The sequence below is a fragment of the Didymosphaeria variabile genome (genome assembly GCF_027946475.1).
Source record: "Didymosphaeria variabile strain IMI 356815 chromosome Unknown scaffold_5, whole genome shotgun sequence".
NCBI classification, from domain to species: Eukaryota; Fungi; Ascomycota; class Dothideomycetes; order Pleosporales; family Didymosphaeriaceae; genus Didymosphaeria; species Didymosphaeria variabile.
The window spans coordinates 888,719-911,581 of record NW_026611624.1 but is presented as its reverse complement, the minus strand read 5'-3'; the positions used below and the strand labels follow the sequence as shown (position 1 = coordinate 911,581).

The window sequence follows — 22,863 nt, the reverse complement described above, 5'->3', positions numbered from 1 at the left end:
TTTCATATCAATTCCTCCCCTCGTGTTCCTAGTTGCTCCTCTCTCCATTCTTAGCCGCCCTCAATTCATCCATCTTCTTCACCCTCAGCTTAAACTCCTCGTACTGGCACTTCTCGTATGAATGTCGCTCGTCCTGAGATTGAATCAGCACCGTTGTCTCACTCCCTTTGCAAACTCAAGGCTTGCAAGCGCAGCACAGCCGTCATACCTCGCACTTCCAGGGCAGATAGTATTCGTCGACGCGACACCGGTTCAGCGGGATAAGCAGATGTGCGCAGGAATCTCTGTAGGCGAGCGGTAGGCGGGCGGCGCTCATTTCCTCGCGGGTAGCCTCTGCAGGGTGCTTGTCAGTAGCTGTTCGATTGCGGTGTACAGCTTGTTTAGAGGCATTGCGCGAAGAACTGACTCTGGGGCTCGCCGCCGGTGAGGCCGACAGCGCTCTTTATCGTGTCGGTGACGGTCATGGTGGGTGGGCGGGGCGTGCGGTCTCAATTGCGGGTGTGGACGTGGGTGCGGGCGCTGGTGAGGTGTGAAGTGCAGTGCTGGAGCTCGGCGGGTTGGGGCTTGGCGCGAGCGAGTGGATTGGGGCAGGCCAACGCGTTCGACGAGACAGCGACGCGATATCACGACGCGAAGTTGAACAGCCCCGCAACGTGAGTTGAGTTGAAGCTGAACGGTCAGGATGCCGCCCGCCCCCGATGGCAAGATCTACTCCGCTACGTATAGCAATGTAAGTTGTTCGCGGCTGAGTCGCACGTGGTAAGAGCCTGGGAGCAGTGCCACGCCGATAGATGGCGAAATAGAAAGCATAGCAGCAATGGCAATGATATGGTATGGTCATCGTGCTAATGGAATGTCCAGGTTCCCGTTTACGAATTCAACGTAGCCGGCAACCATGTCATGCGCCGCCGCGCTGACGACTGGATCAACGCAACGCACATCCTCAAAGTAGCCGACTATGACAAGCCCGCGCGCACCCGCATCCTGGAGCGCGAGGTGCAGAAGGGCGTCCACGAGAAGGTGCAGGGCGGCTACGGAAAGTACCAGGGCACATGGATCCCTCTGCACGACGGGCGCATGCTCGCAGAGCGCAACGGCGTCCTCGAGAAGATGCTGCCCATGTTCGACTTCATCCCCGGCGACAGAAGCCCTCCGCCTGCCCCGAAACATGCGACCGCAGCTTCAAGCCGTCCCAAAGCACAGCGCGCGAGCGCCGCTGCAGCCGCCAGAGCCAACGGTAATAATGTGTATTCACTAGAAGCTATGAACTGTAGGAGGCTGCATCTCCTATGTGAAGCTTGCAAGGACGAGGCTGACTTGCGTGTGCAGCTTTTGTGTCAAATCCGCCGCCTCAAATTCCCGAGGACCCGTACGTCGAGCAGCCACAGCCACCGCATATATACCGCGACGAGACGCCGGACAATGTGACTGTCGTGTCGGAGAGCATGTTGGGGGACCAGGACATGCTCACGGCCTCGCAGTACTCTGCCAGCAGCCGGAAACGCAAGAGAGGCGCCGACCAGATGTCTGTGGAAGACACGCAGCACCAGATGTGGGCCGACGCACTGCTCGACTATTTCATGCTTCTCGATTCTGACGAAGGCTTCGTCGCACCACCTGAACCGCCACCCAGCGTCAATCTAGACCGCGCCATCGACGACAAGGGACACTCGGCGATGCACTGGGCAGCAGCCATGGGCGATCTCGAAGTAGTGAAGGAGCTCATCCGGCGTGGCGCACGCATAGACTGCGTCTCCAACAACCTGGAAACCCCCCTGATGCGCGCCGTCATGTTTACTAACAACCACGACAAGGGCACAATGCAGAGCATGATCAAGATCTTCCAGCAGACGGTGGTCCGGTCTGACTGGTTCGGGAGCACTGTATTTCACCACATCGCAGCTACCACGAGCAGCTCGAACAAATACTCATGCGCGCGCTACTATCTAGATTGTATCATCAACAAGCTGTCAGAAACATGGATTCCAGACGAGGTCACGCGGTTGTTGAACGCGCAGGATCAGAACGGAGACACAGCAATTATGATTGCTGCACGACATGGCGCGCGAAAGTGTGTACGGAGTTTGTTAGGACGCAACGTTGCTGTCGACATACCGAACAAGAAGGGCGAAACAGCAGATGATCTTATCCGTGAGCTGAACCAGCGACGGCGGATGCACGGCCGGCCACGGCAAGCATCATCATCACCGTTTGCACCACCGCTAGAGCATAGGATGAATGGACATGGAGGCCATTTGGACGAGATGGGCCCCTCGCTATCATTACCTTTCCCGAGCCTCTCAGCCCGCGAATCGCAGCGCAGCGAGTACCGCTCGCAAACAGCTTCGCACCTCATGACCAAGGTGGCGCCTACGCTGCTAGAAAAATGCGAAGAGCTCGCTGCAGCCTACGAAGCGGAACTGCAAGAGAAAGAGGCCGAGTCACTCGACGCAGAACGCGTGGTCAAAAAGCGGCAAGCCGAGCTAGAAGCAACGCGAAAGCAAGTATCCGAGCTCGCAAGCATGAACAACGGGCTGCACATCGACCTGGGCGACGAGGAAGCAGACCGCCATCAAGAAGACGAACTGCGGATGATGGTCGAGGAGGCGGAGTCGCTCCTCGAAATCGAGCAGATGACAGAGCTCAAGCGGATATGCGCCGCACAACCACAGATCAACTCGAATTCACCCGTCGATCTTGCGGAGAAGATGCGGTTGGCGCTGCTGCTTCATCGCGCGCAGCTGGAGCGGCAGGAGCTTGTGCGAGAGGTTGTGGAGAATCTTTCTGTGGCGGGCATGGGCGAGAAGCAGGGCGTGTACAAGAGTCTGATTGCGAAGGCGATTGGGGAGAGGGAGGAGAATATCGAGAGTATGCTGCCGGATATCTTGAAGGAGCTGGAGGAGGCGGAGACGCAGGAGCGGGCGGAGGGGCTGGAGCAGAGTCCTGTGTAGGCTGTTGCCGGGAGTCTGGTTACGACGTTATGCTCAGCGCGGTTAAGGCGTTGTGTTCTGTTCCTTTGGGCGCTGTATGAGCTATGGTGTTTTGATTCCCCCGGAAGGCCACGTGAGAGTTAGTTACGAATACGAGCAAGCGCTGCGCAGTAGCAGATGATATTTTCCGGGGTGACGCGTGTCTTGGATGAGCTGGTGGGGATCAGCAGTCCTATCATCTGGTTCCCGCTGTCAAGCCAAGTGATGTGTGTCTTGGGTCACGAGTAAGACAGGCGCAGCGACGAAGCCCAGCTGCCTCGTTCTCAAGTCTGAGAGAAAGTTAGGATTTCAACTCTCGGTTGCGTACTCCGAGTATTCTACGTTATGTATCCTAGGTTATGAGGGTCCAAGACGTTGAACTGATAAGGTGGAGGAATCCCACTCCAGCGGACCGGCGTTAGTCCCGGTAAAGGCGGCAGGGCGTGCGTGGGCGGCGCTGGGCGCTGACCACCCCTGGCTATTCGTGCCCGGGACCCTCCACGCTCGCGATAGTTAGCTGCAGTGCTCCACACCTGCCACAGCCGCGCTGCCCAGGAGGACAGCTTCGCTTATATGCCTGAGAGCATCCCCCTTCGCAAGGCCCCGAGTACCCGGCGACCTGGTCTCCTCTTTGACTCCGACGACAGACACGGCAGCACCGGACACTCGCGTGGAAGCACCAGAGATAACTCGCCCTTCACCGAGATCCCGCACCCTAACCATAAAGGCTCCAACGTACACTTTGCGGAGCCAGACTCCCCCGATTCCGACCTCAGCTTCGACGACTGGGATGAAAGCGCGCCGAGCCACACCCATACCATGCCTTCAGACTTACGGCCTGACCTGGACCGCGAGCGGGACGGACGATCGCTCTCGCCGCTGTTGGGATCGCACAAGCATGATGATGAGGGAACCGAGAATGGCGGGCTGAGCAGGAGCACGCATACGTTTCATGAGCGGGACCCCGCGAGCCAGGCACATCTGGAGACGAGGAGGAGGTACACGTACGCGGCGATCTTTTTGGCGTTAAGTCTAGTAAGCTTCACGGTGCAGACGGAGACGGCCGTGTATATTCAGCATGAACTGAAGTGGGAGAAGCCATTTTGTATGCTGTAAGACTTCCCTGGCCTTCCTACCACGCCCTACCACCAATGGCTGGACACGTGAAAAGAGAGAAGGTATTAACCCCAACGCAGATACATGACCCACGGCTCCTGGATAATCCTCTGGCCCATACAATTCGCCATAATGCGCCTCCAAGACCTCTCCACCCCCTTCCCCGTCTTCTGGCGCCGCCACGTCCAGCTCCTCCGCCAAACCGCCCTCATGGTCCAACACCAAACGCTGCACCCCTCCGTCCGCCAATCCCAAACCTCCCCCGTACGCTACATGCTCCGCATGACCGCCTTCATCACCTGCGCTCTCACAGTCGCCGGCGGAAGCTGGTATCTCGCCGTCAACATGACCACCGCAAGCGACCTCACCGCCATCTACAACTGCAGCGCCTTCTTCGCCTACGCCTTCAGCATCCCGCTGCTCCACGAAAAAGTCCGCATGAACAAGGTCCTCGCCGTCGCCATCGCCATCTTCGGCGTCTTCATCGTCGCCTACGGCGACACAACCCCCGCGAAACACGGCAACAAATCCGGGGGCGGCGCCGGCGGAGAAAAAGCGCCCCCCTCGCACGAGGCGGAGAACCGCGCCATCGGCAACATGATCATTGGCATTGGGTCTGTCCTCTACGGCTTCTACGAGGTGCTCTACAAGCGACTAGCATGTCCCCCGGACGGCTGCAGTCCAAACCGCGGCATGGTCTTCGCCAACACCTTCGGCAGCCTAATCGGGGCCTTCACCCTCGCCGTCCTATGGGTCCCCCTCCCCATCCTCCACTACATGGGGTGGGAAGAATTCGAGCTCCCGCACGGAAAGCAAGCGTGGATGATGGCCATCAGCGTGTTCGCTAACGCGACCTTCAGCGGCTCCTTCCTCATCCTTATTTCTCTGACTTCTCCCGTGCTGTCCTCTGTTGCGGCCCTTCTTACTATTTTTATTGTGGCTATTGTGGATCAGTTGTTGCCTCCGCCGCTTAATTCTCCGCTTACGCCTGCGGCGTTGGTGGGCGGGCTGCTTATTATAGGGGCGTTTTGCTTGTTGAGTTGGGCGACGTATTGGGAGATGGACGAGGAGAGGAGGATGAAGCTTGAGGTGGAGAGTGATGTTGATGATTAGGTTTGATTGGATTGGATTGGATTGGATTGGATTGGATTGGAGCTGTCCACGGTGCGATGGGGGAAGTGGGATTGGGTGGCTGTCTCAAGATGTGTTTTCTTATCGCGCCTCGCTGCTTTTTGCGTCTAGACTAGACTTGCTGCGAGTTGGTCGTTTTTTTATTGCGCGCATTAGGTACGCTTTGGCGTCTTGTCTTGTCTTGTTTTGCGTTGCTTTGCGTTGCTTTGCATAGGGACTGGGTTGGGTTAGGATGGGTTGCATATTTAGAGACGGGGGCGTTACGGGGCGCTGGACGGTAGGCTGGCATAGGGAGGGAGGGAAATGCGTGAAGCAAGGCCCGAGTGATATATATCACGTAGAAGCAAGAAACAAGGCATGGATCTACATACTCAAGGGGATTCTCCCTCTCTAGATTACCTGCTGATTGCGATATATTAATACATAACGGTTCCCAGAAAATAGCCAAGTTTAAAGCCGGCAGAGTTAGTTTACCGGCAAGTACAGGTAAAGATGATAATAAAACAGCTGTAATTACAACTGCTCATGCAAATAGGATAAGTTTATGTAATCTTATCCCAGGACTTCTCATATTAAATGTTGTTGTCATAAAGTTCATAGCTCCTTCCTAATTGAGTGAACAGTGATGAGGAGTGAACAGTAATAAGGAGTGAATAGTAATAAGAGGAGGTAAGTGTAAGCTGCTAGTAGAAAGGACAGGTGTGTAATTTATTTCTAGAATCGTAAGTTATGTAGAGTGAAAGTGTCTAAAGGACTAGAGGCTAAGAGATTAAGTTGAACTAATTTAGTGGGAGACGCTCTTGGGGTGAGATGAGAGGCGTTCATGGAGCGAGAGGCTATTAGAGAGAGAGGCTATTAGAGGGAGAGGCTATTAGAGGGAGAGGCTATTAGAGGGAAAGGCTATTAGAGGGAGAGGCTATTAGAGGGAGAGGCTATTAGAGGGAGAGGTTAGCGTTTATACACGTAACATTTAAAGAGAAGGGCTATCGAAACAAGATGAGTTTCCCTCCAGCCGGCCGAATCGCCTCAGAGTCCAAACGTCTTGTCAAACTTTCACTGTACACAACATCCTCTGCTGCTCTTTTTCCTCTCCCTCCTCCAGGCCTCAACATCCTCGATAAACCGCGGGTAATCCTTCTTGGCAAATCCCAGGGCTTGTTCCGGATCCGCGCCTCGATCTAATAACATCCACGTCAATTCGCGCGTGTCTTTTTCCAGCATGCTACTGGTAGGTATGTAACATATTGGGCCCGCACTTCTACCATTTCCACCACGATGCATGGGCAGAATAGCGATGTCGGGGGGTTGGTCTGGCGCGTTGACATCTAGTTTGACCACATCGAGCAGATGCTGGACCATGTCCATGTGTTCTCTATACCACTGCTCATCTCGTTCGCCATTCCCAATAGGACCGTATGTCGCCCTCTCGACCGCTATGTGAAGCTCTCGTCGGCCATGGGGTGCACCGTGGGATCGAAGAAGCTCGTACGTAGGGATGATACAACGAGAGACGCACTTCTCCAGCAAAGTTTCATGTAGCAGGCGATGACGCTGCGACGTAGACTCCGGGAACTGCACGGAAGTATGCGCGCCATGTTCGAGACCCCATTCCACTAGCTCCTTACGATCCAGTACATGCCAGAGAAACGGCAGCTGTTCCTCCGCTCCTCTCTTGTCGTCTGCGGCGGTAGAGCTGATGTCCCATCCGTTTTCCAGTAGTAGCTGGAGAGTTTCTGTATTTGCATCACGGACGTTGCTTGGTAGACGAGGCCTGATATCTACGCCTCTTGTGATTAGGTCCTTTAGAATATCGACGGCATTATGTCTTATAGCGCGGTAAAGAAGGCGATCGTATAGCGTCGGTAGATCTTTTGCAGATAGCTGAGATATGGCTTGATCAAGCAAAATCGTGGAATCGTTCCTGCAGGCCTGGTCGCAGTTGGTGAGAGCCGATTCTAGAGTGTATGGAGAAGCGCGAGGAAGCGCCGAAGGTAAAACATTGGCACCACGGGCGGACATTAGAGGAAGATCGCAATTTGGCTGGAGCATGCCAACCGAGCTGTGCTCTCTTGATTTGGCTTAAGGTAAAGAAGAGTTGGAAGGGCAGGCATCGACTTTATGTGCATTCGATGTTATCAACTAGTCTAACTTAGGCTAGGTCTATCACTACGCCTCTTGTCTTTCCTCTCCACTTCTTCCTGGTCCTCCGTCTTATGCAGTGGACAGTCATCAAACTCCATGGAGCCTCTGCTCTGTCTGTACCTTCTATAAATTGCTCAAAATTTCGCCGACCTTAATCTTTTGAGTGGTAGTTGATGTAGTACTATGGATCTAGCGCGACGACGGTGCTCTCTGCTTTCTATATCTTACACGTCGCCAGCAGCTGGTAGTACGGCACACTATCACAACTCACACCCAGTTTTCCACAATCGCTCACTGGCTTCCTACCACAAGTTGTCGCGAGGTTGTCGTCGGGCCTCACGCACGTAAATATTTCACCAACGGCGCATGTCAACTCGCCTGCAACTGCACCTGACTGGGCAGTTGGAGCATATGGGCCGCCCTTGTAAGTGCAGCTGAATTGCTCAAAATGGCCGTCGCCAAGAAGAATATCAAAGGACTTAGTAACATCAGTGACCTCTGAACCGCGTTCGACTATGTCCTGCCGGCGTATGATCCCATTGTCGCGACCGGTGTCGCAAGGGTCGATCAAGGTGTCGCGATTTGCTTGTATCGCCGCGTTGGTCCACGAGGTTGGGTCGGAATGCAGACGCCAGATCTGGATCTCCTGCTTGGAGAGGAATATTTGAGTGGCTTTGTAGCCTTGGAGATACACGGCCACGGTGCCGAATTCACTAGACCAGTTTTCCTCCGGCACATCAGCAGGACGTTCTTTCTGGATTGGATCATAAAGCACCTGCATCATGCGTTAGGTTGTTGCGTACAGGCGCCAGAAATGGGTATACGTACTGCTCCTTTACCATAGCCCAGCGTTTGGAATTCATCATTGACTTGTCTCCTATAGGCGAAGCCTTCCACCGATGCCCTTGGCAGGATGTCCAAAATTGTGTCTCGAATCCTATTGTACTGTGGTCGATATCTCATCCCCATCGAGTCGCTTTGAGTCAGAGTGTCTTGTTCATCTGCGCCGTTCTCGGCAATGGCACCGTATGTGCCACCCATAATGTAGCAAAATGGATTGGGCCCAAGCTGATATACGTTATCCTTCGAGGCAAGGTAGTGTCTCAGGATGTTGATTATATCTGGCTCGAATCTACCGTCCACGTCAACGACGCTCGGTCTTTCCCAGAAATGGGCAACGAAAGCGCCTGTGAGAATTCAAAGTCAGCTCGCATCCTGTCTTGGCCATTGAGCCTGCTCCACTCGCTCCTACGCCTACCCAAAGGCTCTCCAGCGGATGCTCTGCACGAGGTGTATGAGAGAATGATGGCGACGCTAGAGCCTGGGCTATAACTAGGAAGGGGTCTGCGACTCACCTATAGGAGAGATGCAGAAGAGAGCGAAACAGCCATGTAGGCCTTGCACGACAATGTTGCGTGCTTCGTCTCCCCATATAACTTGAGCGACGGCTGTATTAGTGCCCAAAACACCTACCTCGTTCTCTACCAGAACCAAGTTATCCTTCTTACCCAAAAGGTTGTCGTACCACTGACCCCAGTCGCCACTGCCCGGAGAGGGTATGTCCCGCTCGATCAAGTCAATAACCAATGCCATGGAGCGGTTCCCTTGAGGCGGTCCATTCGCCAGCGTTGGTCCGATTGTGGTAGGTATATCAGTGGGTACAGCTTCGATTGCTCGACGGCGCGCACCGCAAGCTGTACCACAATTTTTTGGCTGACAGAAATCTTGAACCGTAGTAGCGCTTTGAGTCGTTGTCGATACAGTGGTAGCCGAGCCCGTACATGCGGTGATAGTATAGCAGGTGCTGATGGTGTCTGTGGTGGTTGTCTTGGATGTGAGGTCCGGATATTCGGTTGTGACGACGACAAATTTGGTCGTACAAGTAGGATATGCTTTGCTAGTGGAGCAGGATTCGTCTGGATTATCATCTGGCTAGAGTGTTCTGTTAGCCACACTGAGTTGCAAATGGAACCACGTATACTTACGGCATCACTATCCCCGCCCTTGCCACCGCCGTACGGTTCGCAGGAAGCTGCAGATGCGCAAGAGCCACTGTAACAACTCGGGCCTGAGCATGAGCGGGACGTGCAACTGGGGCCAATGCATATGCCTCCCACACAGTCCAGCCCTGAGCAACCGAGGCTTATGCAATTGATGCCAGTGCAGTGTCCACTTCCACCATCACCGTCGCTTCCACCATCACAGTCAGGACCTATACAGCCATGGTCTAAGCAGCCGAGGCCACCACCCTGACAGTCGCCATCCACGCAATTGGGTCCAATACAACCACGCGAGGTGCATTCTGGCCCAGTGCAGAAACCATTGGGAGAGCAGTCGTTGCCAGAACAACCAAAACTTGCGCAAAGTGGGCCTGCTACGAGCCAGTGGTGGCATCCACAGATCCTTGAGGATTATGTACCATCACATTTTCCTCCTACGCAATCGCGTCCCGTGCAGTGACCGTTGGTCACAATGGGAAAACCAGTCACGGTAGGTTGAGTGCCTACCGTTGTGGTAGTACCTCCGATAACAGTAGTAGTACCTCCGATAATAGTAGTAGTACCTCCAATAACAGTGGTTGTAGGAGTTACCCCTCCACCTCCACCTACGCTCGTGGTGGTTCCGCCGCCGACTGGAGGAATCGAGATTGAACCGCCATCCGGACACCAGGCAGGTTCGGGTCCACACGTCGGTTTAACGCTATCACCTTTGGCCAGAGAGGGAGCGATAACTTTAGGACTTTTCCTAGAGTCTAGATGCCTATTAAACAAAGATACTACAAAAGCATAATTCCAGACCCCTAGGAATAAGAAGTATTAATTATTACAATAATCCAAATTCATAGTCACGTTGCTAATAAGTTCTAACTTACTCCCCGCTATATTAACATTGCGAGACCAGACTCTATAGCCTACAGCAGAATTGGCACTTAACCAAGATAAGCTAATGAAAAGGTGTTATCAGTTATCTTATTATATTATTGTGTGGCTAACTTACCCAATAGTAGTAGGATCGTATAAGTTAACTTTTAGTCTAGAAGGTACCAAGGGAGCACTACTACTAGGCATAATAGCCAAACCGTCTAAAGGCAGGCCCTATCCATTCTCATTCTACGTAATAAGCCAGACAACGTAATTTCAACTAGGTGTTAGCTCATTAATAATGGCGGGTGAGCTCTTAAAGGCCGCACCGCCAATATACTAGTAGTAATCCTATTCCCAGTCCTAATATATAACATTATACAGGACAACAGAGCCCGTGGCTCCTCCTATATATAGATCCCAGGTGATAGACATTCCACTGCCGCTGGGTTCTATCTGGATATTTCGTGGCGGCAGAGGAAGCTCTGGCGTAGCAGTCGCCAAAACGGAAGACGTCCAACCGCTCGACTCATTATCTCCATATACAGCTCGGACCCGCACTATATATTTCCAGCCTTTGCCTAGCCATTGGGAATCCCAATAATTAGTCATAACACTGCCAGGAGAGAATGTAGCTAATACACCATTTACAGAAGCTTTAACGTCGTAGCCATATACACTATACACTTTTGGTATTAGCTCCTTAACTATGTCATTACAATAGCTTAAGCACCTACCTTTATCCCACGTAACTGTAACACCTTACAGTAAGGAGAACGCTCGTATATTTAAGGGTACTTAGAGGCCCTATCCTAACTAGTAATATGTTTAGCGAAGTTCCCTGCGTAGTCATAATAGCAGCTTCCTACCTAACATGAAGAATCTGTAAGAGGAGAGGAGCCAATCCCGAAGTTGTCGATCAGGGTCTTAGAGAAAGCTCTGGCTAGTTGAAATTCTCTGTAGCCATTAGGATGAAGCCCATCGTATCCTTGAAAGTACCTCATCAGCATCGACTCAAGCAATAAAACCAGCCTCCACATTAGCGCACCCTGTGTGCGTACTGATACATTGATAGATAGATAACTCACCAGCAGAACTACCAGAGTCCAAACATTTATAGGCACCTGCGATATCCACTACATGCATAGGAGATTGTAACGTGGACATTACTACCAGCAGATTAGGAAGACGCCTATTGTATTCATTAGTTCCAGTTACTAGGTCATCACGCCCATTTATATGGGTGCGATGTGGTATATTAGCGACGGCGAACTTTATGTTGGGGTTAACTGATCGGGCATTGGTAATCTAATAGTGAAACCTTCGTCAGCTATACTTCGAGCATGTAATGTCGAAAGGCACAACCACATACCAGTGTTTGAATGCTCGCCAGTGTGCCGCTAACATCGCTGTAGAACCACCCTAGGTCATTGAACCCTAGAAACAAGAACATAAAATCTGCGGGTGTGCTTTGTAGCACACCCGCAATTAGACCTTTGTCTACAGCTACTGCGCGGCCCTATACAGAGAAGTGGTTACTCTTAGCTAGAAACGCTAAGTCAGCTTCCTCACAATAACCTCCTTTAGTCGAGAACAATTCGTCGGCTGGAGAGCCATATAGAGCTAGTGGCGGTAGAGAAGTAGGTAGTGGAGGCGCTTTGGTCCCTCTATAGGGCCCTACCAAGCTGAACCCTGTTCCAGTGTTTCGCAGCCATTGCCAGATTCTGTACCGCCAAGTACAGTCACCTTCCCTGCCCTGAGTGATCGAGTCTCCTACAATCAGTATACGCATGCCTGATTGGCGTTGATGAAGAGAAGGCTCAGTCGTTGAAATTGTTGGAGCGACCAAGTTTGCGACCATGGCTGAGGGTTCGTTGTACCTGATTCCTTGCTGCTTGGGCGGCATGACTGATGCTATCTTATTGACAGCCTTGTACTCCGGGTGTTCCGTAGTATTTGTTGGCACTGGAATTGCGGGGATTGTCGAAAGACGCTCTTGCTCCAATGAGACAGAGAGTTCATGTTGTACTGCGGAAAGGAAGTCGATCGATCCATTACCAGATGGAACTGGTATCAACGTGACACTGTCATTAGTGGTCGACGTCTCGGTGGGTGCTGCATCAATTAAAAAGCTTATGGTTAAAACTATCAGAAAGAAGAAGCTGTGCCCATATAAGGGGCGTGTTGAAGGAACCATTGGAGGCTGCCGTTTGGCTGTCAATGTATGATGAAAAGACGACCTGAGATTTCAGCCTCTTCGTAGTCGAAGAGAGTCCGCTGTCTACTTATAACGTGGGCTTGACAAGCACCCACCTAGGCAGCCCACTGCAACATAACCATCGTCTAGGAAGCAAGCCTTACCCGAAGCAGTACAACCGAAGCCACTGAAATATCGGACACGAGACGCGGCGAAATTGCCCAACTTCGTGGTAGTATCAAGTCACGCCTCATATTGCAAGCGTTCGTGCAATACGATTTGTCCGCTAAATGATCGGTAAAGATCAATACCTAGTAAGCCCAAGCAGAACTAAAGAATGTGTGCTAAATGATGGACTTCAGCATGTATTCGATGTGGATTCATTGGGGAACGCTTCAGTAATCTTTGGCATGGAGCTTATCCATCCGCTTCTCGGTCCTAGTGAAGAAATTAGCAGCACCGCCAGACCCAGGCCAATGTCAACAATGGCATTAGAATGGCGAGTGAGGACTGATAACTGTTATTTCAGACCTTAAAAGCAACAATCCTCAGACCTAAATATTGTAGTCCATATAGTTGGGTTGATCAAGGGTTGTGGGCCGGTAACAACGTGGCATGTGCATAGGGCAGAGCCAGGCCTGTACTGCGGCGTGGGAGTGAAACATCGCAAGCACTTGCTCGTTCACTCCTGTAGGATCCAAGCGTACTGGAAATAAAAGCCACATAAGGCCTTCCATATGGCTAAGAGAGTTACTTCCCTTTCCCGACCCCACGGTAGACTCTGAACAAATTTCGAAGTCAGCTATCCAAAAAGGGCTTGTAAGTGCACCACATCGGAAGAGGCAAGCCTTCGTCCAACTGCTAAATCCGCGGAATACTGGTCTCGGTGGATTCAGCCTCCAACGGCAAGGTGCCTTAGGCACTCTTTAGAACTGCCGAAGGCTCACACCTCGCTTATTCTTATGGTACGGCCAAAGCGCTTCCGGCGGTCTAGATATTTTCTGCAATAGACTTGGAGTCGTGGAACAGATCGTCCTTCTCCTACCATACCAGTTGCCTGTGTTGTGGTGTCTTGTCGGATGTCTGCACTACGTTTTGCTGTCGACGCTCACCGCACATACCTGCGCAACGGAATCATGCTGTACAAGAATCCGGGATGTGTTCAATCATCAGAATGATTTACATTTACGCTTTACCGTTGCTTTTTTTGATTATGAGTGCGGTCCCCAAAGTTGTTCTGTGCTTACATTGTTAAACGAGAGCCGCCAGTGAGATTTTCCGGGATCTTTACCTAAAGTGGCACGTGAATGATTATCATCCATGGATTTGAGAGCGAGCTGGCGCGCTAAACTCAAATGAAGCGTAGTGGGAATCAACTACCAAATGGTACTACAACTGTAAAAAAAAAAAATGCGATTTGCTGCATTGCCGCAGTACTATGTAGCTCATGAAACTTGATTGGTTGACTTCTGAACTATCGGATCTTTATCAATTTCTATAATGTACTCACCCTATCTTTCGTCTTTACCTTTGGAACGTTTATTTTGACAGCTTAGTACTCTGTTTGTACTATCTACGACGATCAGAGTAAGCTATTGAACAAGAATCAATTAACAGTAAGGTGAGTATGTCATAAAATCAGTAGAACTTTGACGTAGAGCCGTAATACAGTGGCGGAGGATCTTTTGGAGGACACCGATAACTCTGCGCGCATTCTCCAAGACAGCTTCGGTGAGCACTCATCAAGTCTTGAATGTCTCAATTATGGATCTTCCCAAAACAATGCACTCTTCGAAAATGACTGACCTTTCACGATACAGAGCCCAACAGCTGCGAGAACTTCTTCGTCAGCAAATCAATAACCTCAGGCAGCGTCTTTCCGTCCTCCGTAACCGTACCCTCACGAAGGCTATACCAACAAGCTCTAGGCAATTTAAAGAACGTGTGTCCCCGACAGAACTCCATGCCGCCATTACTCTGCTCCCAAATGGTGTGATGATCACTGCACAAGTCGGCGTCAAGACATTGTAGGCAGCTGAAGCGGCTGCCCCTTAGAAACCCGTTCCAAACACTCGTGCAGAGACTGCAGTGGTAAGGATGAATGACTGGGTCAGTGGAGGCCATTCCTTGCTCTTCGAAAACGGCAGCGTAGTCGTGATAGTCTGGGCCGCACATGAAGAGGCATTGTGACAGTACCGTTCGACAGTAGTGGTAACGAACGGTTGAGCGTCCCTCCATTGTGGTAATAATGCCGACGATTGTCGAATATAGCGTCTTGACGTCTAAGAAATCGGCGTCCCGGGCTTGTTTGCTTTGAAGCAGCGCGACATATGGTCGAAGCTGACGACCAATGCGGGTGTCATATTTCATCCCATAGTGCTAGACTTAACGTTAGACTCCTGCGTATGCTGTAATATAGATTCCGTGGTTTACTGACAATTGTGCGACCCTTCGCATCTATTAGATCAATGTCGAAATGCCCGGCCCGAAGGAGCGTCTGAAGGAGTTCAGGCCCTAAGCGATCTGTTACAGCGATTTCGAGTGCTGTGCCGCAACGCATGCCGGGACTGACAACGTTAAAGTTTGCACCATGCTTTGTAAGGACATGTACAACCCCTACGTGACCGTACTTGAGCGCCCGCAGGAGAGGGTTCCCCCACACAGTGTGGTGATGCAATACCATCCACCTTGGCTCCGTTCCGTAACAATTCACGTATGACAAGCTCGAAGCCGCGGGCGGCTGCAGTGCATAACGGATTTGGAGCAATGCGACCATCGCTGTGCGTTACGTTCCGATCGAATTCTGGAGGATTTTCCCTACATGATTTATACGTTAATAGTCCCCTTGTGGTAGCGATGCCGCATTCCCGAACTAGATGCAGTGGGCGCAGTTTCGGGGCCAACATTCTTGCACGTACCAGTCATTTTGGAAGAGAATGAATCTTTTGGCGATCTTTTCCCGGCATTTTGCTGTGTCGGGTCCGTGAGAGTATATGTACGCTTCGCTCAATGTTCCGTTCCAGTAACAGATTAGGCAACACTGGAGCACCTGTTGAACTAGCCAAAAGTCCGGTTGATTCTCGAGATAAGGAGGATGAGGTCTGGCGTAATCAACAAGAGCGAAAAGCTGAGCATGATCAGCCTCCAAGGTCGCAAACTGTCGGTCGACCCATGAGCGTACTGCAAGAAAGTCGCGATAGCGCTCAACAGAGGCGTCCCCTTGCAAAGGTAATGAGGGGAAATCGTGACTCTTCGAGCGTATTTTGTAGCGCCTGTATGTGAATGCCCATAGTGAAAGCGTAGGATAACAAGCCTGCTGTAACGTGATATCGACTTGATTCTTCGTGTTGAGCAAATTTCGCGATTCTAGGCTCCTGCTCGGTCAGACGGCTTGAGAGCAGGTATTCTTTGACCGAAAAATGGGCTAGGACGACTTTTCCTCCGTGGACCCGTACTAGGCTACCGCAAAGTTCGAGTATCTCGTGAGGGTCAAGCAGCTTTTCTTCATCATCCAGCTGGTTCTTAGTTGGGTCTATCGCAATGGCTTCGGCAAGCTCTGCCAGACTCAACGGGCGTTCTGTTCCCACAAGCCATTTCAATGCTCGGTCGACGTATTCAAGATCGCAATCCTCGATGTTTCTCAGGATTCGATCATATGTCTCTGAAAGGTCATGGGGGAGCACTTGTAATGCTTCGTGAAGTGCCTTAATCGTCCTAGCTCTTTGCAGAGCATCAAGCTGACATTGCACCCAACGAAACATACCGTCAGCGCGCGCCACAAGACTTTTCTCAAGCGACTGTCGATCCCTGTCAGAGAGATGACCCAATTTTGGTATGCGCGCAATTTCGATGCGCACGTGAACCTGTAGCGGCTGCTGAACGTGCTCAGGTAGAATCTCAAAGCGTGGACGATTCATGAAAGCCCGCATGATGTCGACTTCAGGTCGACTTGAGAGCAGCACCCTGATCGAACTGGTATTGGAAGTCTGTTCCCATAATCCTCGCAGTACCTTCAGAAGTACTGTTCTATCCGAGCATTCGTCGATCCCATCGATAATAATGTACGTTACTTTCGACTCCTCCTTGAAAACATCTCTCAGAAGGCTAGTAATGTCGTCAAGCTGAGGTGGTTCTTTGTCCGATCGACGGTGATACAGCTCACGCAGAGCCAGAGGGAAGTGCTGCAACTGTTGGATCAATTGACGCACCAGACTTCCGAGGATTTGACTAACGACCAGGGATGGCTGATGGGCAAAATCGCAATAATGGAAAGCAACTGCTTGAATAGTAGGACTCGTGAGCGCAATCTTTTGCAAGTAGTCCACAAGGCCAGACCTGATCCATCAGCATGTTAATCATAGGTTCACCGCGGTGTCCACAACTTACACGAGTACTGTCTTACCAGCTCCACTCGACCCATGGAGCCAGAGCTGACCTCCTGACCCCATCCAATCAATGAGAGCTCTTTCCCTCTGTAGCCATTCGAAAGTTCCGGGTTGTCTCAGCGTAGCAATAGAAGAGTGTTTGGAAGAAGGGTCCAGTGCGGATAACCATGCAAGCATTCTTTGCTCCTCGTCATCCACGTTAGCATGGACCAACTGCTGGAGCCACACGCCGTGTTGATGTTGCTTGCGCTCCATCAGCTCTAGGCTGCGTGCACTGTCGATGGATAAAGCGAGCTTGAGCTCAATGCACACTTTGTTAATGCGGTCCCGAATCTTATTGACTTCCTTCTGTTTCATTGGCCACGACAATGCCTTCACTACACTGTGGCTGTGGCTTCCTTTCGAAGCATCGTATCCCTGAACCAGTGACAAAGCTGTTTGTAAAGCAGTCTCGCAGTCGCTAAGTACATGCTGTTGGGCGAACTCTTCGAAAGCAGTGCGTGACAAACCAGTGGGTGAAGCGGCATATGAGACAAGCTGGGCGAAAAGCACACTTAGAGAAGAAATATCGCTTATAAGGTTCTTGACATCATTTGGCGGTGATCGTACACTCTCAATGTACTTGTAGCCTGCTGCAACCACAGCACTGCTGAGCGTGATGAGTCCGGCGATGCCAGAGGCTATGGAAAGCGGATCTGCCATGACCTGCTGCTGTTGGGTATCGAGCACCAAAGGGTCCGGCTCGCGAATTTAGATCGAGGGCAAGTTGGTGTGAATTGCGATTGATCAGGCTGGCCAAAGGTCGAAGTCGATACAGCAACTGACTAATGCAGCATGGCCCTATCAATGAACAGCAGCCAAGCCCGCGCCAGCAGTACATCAGCAGCTGAATCTCAACATGCGTAGACATCTTCAGCCTCAATTTAAGCATAATCAAAGCCTTACAAATATGAGGGATCTTCCTGCATTGTGCTGTGCTGGCTGACTGAGTACCGCGGGGTGATGTCTGGTGGTTCTACAAAACGGCGCGCTTTTGGTTCAAATAATACATTGCATTCAAGTAGGAACTCAGACTTTTCTGTAACTTCATACTTCGGATCTAACTCACATCGAGTATGATAGTAACAGCATGCATACCTCAAGCCATGACAAACTAGGGGACGAACTTTTGCAAACACAATAAGCAATGATCAGTATTAGAAGCACTTCCACTTTGAAACACGTCAAATTTTGTCGTTCCAAGAAATGCTTCTCCATCTCGTACTCTCTACCATCCCCAAACCCACGGCTCCCTCGCACTGGTGGACTATCTAATCAGTTTACCCTCCCGTTTCCTCGCCCCCACGCCCGGCATCATACCATTGTTACACCATCTCCCACACTCTCTGTCTTCAGCTGACCGGTCTGACATCATAATCAGTATTTCCCCAACATACACGACCCCATCCTCCCGCAAACATCTCCGCGCACCCCGTACCCTCCCTTCCTCCTAGTCAAGCGTCGAGTAACATCAACCCTGCTATATACGCAGGCTAGCCATCCCGTTCGCCAATGCGTCGAATGTTCTATTGCACCACACGTACCGCATTGACTACGCAGCTCTAAGCACTAGCAAACAGCCCCTTCGCGATCCACGGTTCCAACCTATGCATCACCACAGACGACTCAACGACAGGTCAAAACACATCTACTCCCACGAACGGTGCCTAACAGCACGTAACAAAGTGCCAAAAGAGAAAATCACAGCCATACACAGCCACTTTCTACAACAACATCTCCGCGCCCCAGACATGCCTTCCTGCCTTCCTCAATCAAAACTCAAGATTCATCAGCCCTGCCATATATACACGCAGGACACCCATCCCGCTCGCCGCTGCGTCGAACTTTCCATCGCACGGCTCCGCATCGATACCGCCCCGGTAAGTTGTCCAATACATTCCCTATCCCCAGCGAGATGAATCCTCCCTCCCCAGCCCACTCCCCAGATCGACAGTCTCAGTCCACGCACGACATCTACCCACCCCTAGTGCCGCACAACCCCAAACAGACACCTTCCCCCACCGGCCCATGAGACGGATCGGCAGTCGTACATATGGTATGCACGGGTTTCCCTAGCATACTATACCCAGGTACGCTAGGCATCCCACGCCCCCCGATAGCCACCTTCACCACCGGCTCGCACTGGCTTCTGAGCCGGATCGCCGGTCTTAGCATAGTACATGCACGACATATGGAAGCTTCGCTTCGATAAATTACACTGAGCAGGGTAAGCTCGGCACCGAACGTCATGTATTGCACCCCATCCCATCCCACATGCCCTGTCTTCCCTAAAATAAAATACCGCACTCCATATATCTCCCTCCCACCGGCTCCCACCGGCTCCCACCGGCTCATGAACCGGATCGCCAATCTTACCACAGTCCATGCACGACATCTCGGAGCGGATTGATTGCGGTATGGTAGAATGTTCGATAGATTGCCTGCCGGGGACCAGGGTAGCGTAGCATAGGCTAGACCGAGGGCCGATCTCTTATCCCAAGCTTGAGCTTCCTTTGATATACGAAGCGCGGTCCGGTCCTGCGTAGAATGCCTCCCCCTCATCGTGTCTAGATTACATACTGTGTACGCTTCGGCGAGCGCGATGGTACGTGCTGCGCGAGTATATGTACGCATGTATACTATGTGTAAGGCTGGCTGTGCTGCCCCGGTTGGACGGGTGCGTGTGTACGTGAATTCTGCCTAAACGGAGGACTGTATTGATGAATAGCGGATGTATTCCTGCATCGAGGGGAGGGAGGGGGGACGTCATACTAAGTACTCTCCTACGCTAGACCAAGGCTTGTGAGTCCCTTTTGATTGATGGTAGTGTGTAAGGGGTGCGTGAGTGGCGTTTAACCCAAGTGCACAGAGAAAGGTTTGTCAGTCGTAAGAACTTCATTCAAGGCTTGAAACATGTAGTGCTCTATACCCATCCCTTTTCCTCGCAAAACGCCTTTTCCCGACCACGACCACGGCCTCAGCGCATCTAGTCGAAGGGGACGCGCCGAAGTCTCTGCATCCCGCCTTTCCTCTCCTCGCCCTCCGCCCCCACCGCAGCCGGCACCCTTATCCCACAGCAGTCGCCCCACCCCTTACTGGCATGCACATGCCTCTTTCCCGCCTCATCGTTGAACACTTTGACCTCCCCGCCTTCTTCTTCCTCTTCCTCAGTGGAAAGTCCGAATTCCTCTTCATGGGACATGTCCGATTCTGCAGGGATGAGCGAGCCGAAGAGAAAGTGCTGCATAACAGGCAACTTGTTCAGAATCTCAGCGATGAACATCTTGCGCATGCCCGCTTCGATTTTCGCCCACGACTTTGATGCCGAAATGTCGTCCAGCATAGGGGAATGCCAGCGCAAGCCGTCTACGTTCTTGACGGAGTTGACGTAGGCTACCTGATCGAGGTACATAAAGTCATGGGCTTCTTCTTCCAGCACGAGCGCGTTGTGGATGGCTTTGGGCGTGATGTACGCGTGGTGCAGCAGCTGGCTTGCGCCGAAGAGGAAGGGCAGGAACTGGTAGTCGTCGAGGCCCCAGACGCCGTGGGAGCCGGCGGGCTCGAGGTAGTACGCGCCCTGGATCCTACGCATGAGGCGCAGATACGCGGGGAGCACGGCGAGGGCGAGCGACGGGAAGGTTGAAGGCGGGAGCAGGGAAAGACGATTAAGGCATAGCAGCCAGAGGAAGAAGTTGAGCTCGTGGCCGGAGCCGTAGTCGATTCTGCGTTTGTTGCCAAAGGCGTTGTGGAGATAGGTGGATATTTCGGCGACTTGGGCTGCGTCGTGCAGGCCTAGTTCTGCGTGCCACGCTGGCAGGGCTTTCTCGACTTCGTCGAGGAATGTGCGGAAGATGGGGTTTCCGAAGCGCGAGCCTGTGTCTTCGGGTGGGCAGCGGTCTAATATGCCTTCTATTTCGCCCAGTATGTGTATTATCGTCTTGACCGTTGGGGAGGTGTCTGAGGCTTTGAGGCTGCTGATGGGTCTATCGCACACGCTGTCCGAGACGCCGAATATAAAGCCGGTGACGAGTGTGCATGTTGGGCTCTTGAGAAAGAGCTCGTGGTCTGCAGGGCTGAGAATGCGCCGCGAGGGCGTCGTGTATGTGTGATTTGAGAGGTCTGGTGGCGGCGGGAGTGCGGGCGTTGGTGGGGAGGGGCAGAGGGAGGTTCGCGTCGCACGGAAGCTCGTTTTCGGGGGATGAGTTTGGGTATCTTTTCGGAGAGATCGTGCGGAGGTGAGGCGGTCTCTGCGGCGGGCATCGTGTGTTGAGTTGTGTGAGTTACAGTGGTTGAAGTTGTGTGCAGCTGCTTATGAGAGCTTGGAGCTTGGAGCTTGGGCGTCGGTCCGCTTAATACCCCAGTTTTCGAAACATCCGGAACATCAGGATTGACAGAATGAGTAACGCTGTGGAAGGAAATTAATGCAGGGTCTACGTTGGTCAAATCACTAGTTCGATTGTCTACGCAAAGTACATAGTCGTGGTATCGTTCGTGCAATCTTGTCCCTTCTCACGCGGCGGCCTGCAACTTATTTCGCCGCAAGCGCCTTCTCAATATCCGCCTTCAACGACTCGGGCTTGGTCGTGCTTGCCCATCGGTTGACAACCTTTCCATCTCTGCCAACAAGGAATTTCTCGAAGTTCCACTTGATCCTCTTCAACCCCATTAGGCCGGGCTTCTCAGTCTTCAACCACTCAAACACCGGGTCCGCCTTATCGCCATTCACATCGATCTTGCCCAGCACGGGGAACGTAACGCCATAGTTGACCTGGCAGAAGTTCTGGATCTCGTCGTTGGAGCCGGGGTCCTGGCTGCCGAACTGGTTGCACGGGAAGCCCAGGATGACGAAGTCGGGGTGCGAGGCGGAGACCTCCTTGTAGAGTTTTTCGAGGCCCTCAAATTGTGGGGTGAAGCCGCATTTCGAGGCGGTGTTGACGACGAGGACGACTTTGCCCTTGAGTTGAGAAAGAGAGTACTCTTTGCCCTTCTCTGCGCGAATTGTTAGCACGTGAGGGATGTAGTGGGGGGTGCAAGGAAGGGACGTACTGTCTTTGGGCTTGAAGTCGAAGAATGTGGTTGCGGAAGACATGGTTGCAAAGGTTCTGATGTGTTGCGCAGTGTGTACTGGTAAGGTGCGTTGCGCGCTGTGGATACGTGTAGGTGTGCAGGATATGTGAGGTGTGGTGGTGAAGGCTTTAATACGGTGATGCGATAGGCGTTTGGCTTGCGCGACAGAACGAGGGGCAGCGCGAAGCGGGGCTGTGCAGCTACTTCGGAGCATGTGCAAGGCGGCGGACGAAACAAATAGCTGCCCAGACCGTTGCAGTATTACAAACTGGAGAAAATATGTGCTTTTGTCGTCCTTCGCCGAGGTTCAGCGGGCTGTATCTGGTGACCTTGTCAGCGAAGATGGTCTAGCCGGTGACGTAGCCGCTTCTGTCCTTCGTCCCGTTGGTCGGCCGAGGTCGATTTCAAAAACCAAGTTACCTAAAGGGTTAACGATAGTTCACAAAAGCACCATGAAGACGCGTCAGAAGAAGGGACAATTTCCGGAGATCCGTCTGAGCGTGACAGTGGGCCATCGCGAGTTGTAGTTCAGGAAACTATCAAGTAGTGTCCGAAATTGGGATGAGAAGAATTTGCATCGTTGTCAAAACATCTGCACTCCTATCATTTCACCAGATCAGAATGTGTAGCAAAATATGTCTTCGATAAATATGTACGCAGCAACATTAATCTAGGAGACTCAAACAATTTAAGGCCGTGACGAACTTCTTCCTCCCCCTCTTCCTCGTTCTACTCTCCGTCTATAACTTCGCTGTCAAACGCTACTAACAATGCTAACCACATAACAATACGCAACAGTACGCAAGCCGTGGCCCGCAGCCTCCCGAGGCTGGGCGGGGCGGCAACTTCCCTCTCCTCAAGCGGAGCTGAGCTTTGTCGCTTTGGGTAATCAATCCAGGCGGGTCCAATCCGGTCCGTGGAGAACATCCAAGCTGATACGAGGGTCCAAAGTCCAG

General features: G+C 52.0%; 7 protein-coding genes across 7 annotated transcripts; 2 read left to right on the top strand and 5 right to left on the bottom strand.

Annotated features, from left to right (window-relative positions):
- Positions 1 to 28: 28 nt before the first annotated feature.
- On the bottom strand, positions 29 to 464 carry N0V89_006743 (uncharacterized protein; the record flags this gene model as incomplete). The annotated part of the gene is made up of 3 exons (XM_056215510.1): positions 29 to 133; positions 209 to 333; positions 407 to 464. The coding sequence occupies 3 exons, from the start codon at positions 462 to 464 to the stop codon at positions 29 to 31; spliced, it is 288 nt and encodes a 95-aa protein (XP_056069757.1).
- Positions 465 to 682: 218 nt separating this feature from the next.
- MBP1 (Transcription factor mbp1 (MBF subunit p120)) lies at positions 683 to 2,951 on the top strand (the record flags this gene model as incomplete). Its single annotated transcript, XM_056215509.1, has 3 exons — positions 683 to 730; positions 862 to 1,237; positions 1,330 to 2,951. The coding sequence occupies 3 exons, from the start codon at positions 683 to 685 to the stop codon at positions 2,949 to 2,951; spliced, it is 2,046 nt and encodes a 681-aa protein (XP_056069756.1).
- Positions 2,952 to 3,542: 591 nt separating this feature from the next.
- N0V89_006741 (uncharacterized protein) lies at positions 3,543 to 5,198 on the top strand (the record flags this gene model as incomplete). The annotated part of the gene is made up of 2 exons (XM_056215508.1): positions 3,543 to 4,081; positions 4,166 to 5,198. The coding sequence occupies 2 exons, from the start codon at positions 3,543 to 3,545 to the stop codon at positions 5,196 to 5,198; spliced, it is 1,572 nt and encodes a 523-aa protein (XP_056069755.1).
- A 1,071-nt stretch (positions 5,199 to 6,269) lies between these two features.
- Positions 6,270 to 8,951, bottom strand: N0V89_006740 (uncharacterized protein; the record flags this gene model as incomplete). Its single annotated transcript, XM_056215507.1, has 4 exons — positions 6,270 to 7,137; positions 7,703 to 8,133; positions 8,187 to 8,545; positions 8,714 to 8,951. 4 exons carry the CDS (start codon positions 8,949 to 8,951, stop codon positions 6,270 to 6,272), a joined length of 1,896 nt encoding a protein of 631 aa, XP_056069754.1.
- Positions 8,952 to 15,619: 6,668 nt separating this feature from the next.
- N0V89_006739 (uncharacterized protein) lies at positions 15,620 to 17,503 on the bottom strand (the record flags this gene model as incomplete). The annotated part of the gene is made up of 2 exons (XM_056215506.1): positions 15,620 to 16,751; positions 16,803 to 17,503. The coding sequence occupies 2 exons, from the start codon at positions 17,501 to 17,503 to the stop codon at positions 15,620 to 15,622; spliced, it is 1,833 nt and encodes a 610-aa protein (XP_056069753.1).
- Positions 17,504 to 19,826: 2,323 nt separating this feature from the next.
- RRD2 (Serine/threonine-protein phosphatase 2A activator 2) lies at positions 19,827 to 21,100 on the bottom strand (the record flags this gene model as incomplete). The annotated part of the gene is made up of 2 exons (XM_056215505.1): positions 19,827 to 20,885; positions 21,020 to 21,100. The coding sequence occupies 2 exons, from the start codon at positions 21,098 to 21,100 to the stop codon at positions 19,827 to 19,829; spliced, it is 1,140 nt and encodes a 379-aa protein (XP_056069752.1).
- Positions 21,101 to 21,368: 268 nt separating this feature from the next.
- Positions 21,369 to 21,929, bottom strand: GPX2 (Glutathione peroxidase 2; the record flags this gene model as incomplete). Its single annotated transcript, XM_056215504.1, has 2 exons — positions 21,369 to 21,829; positions 21,887 to 21,929. The coding sequence occupies 2 exons, from the start codon at positions 21,927 to 21,929 to the stop codon at positions 21,369 to 21,371; spliced, it is 504 nt and encodes a 167-aa protein (XP_056069751.1).
- Between the last annotated feature and the right edge of the window lie 934 nt (positions 21,930 to 22,863).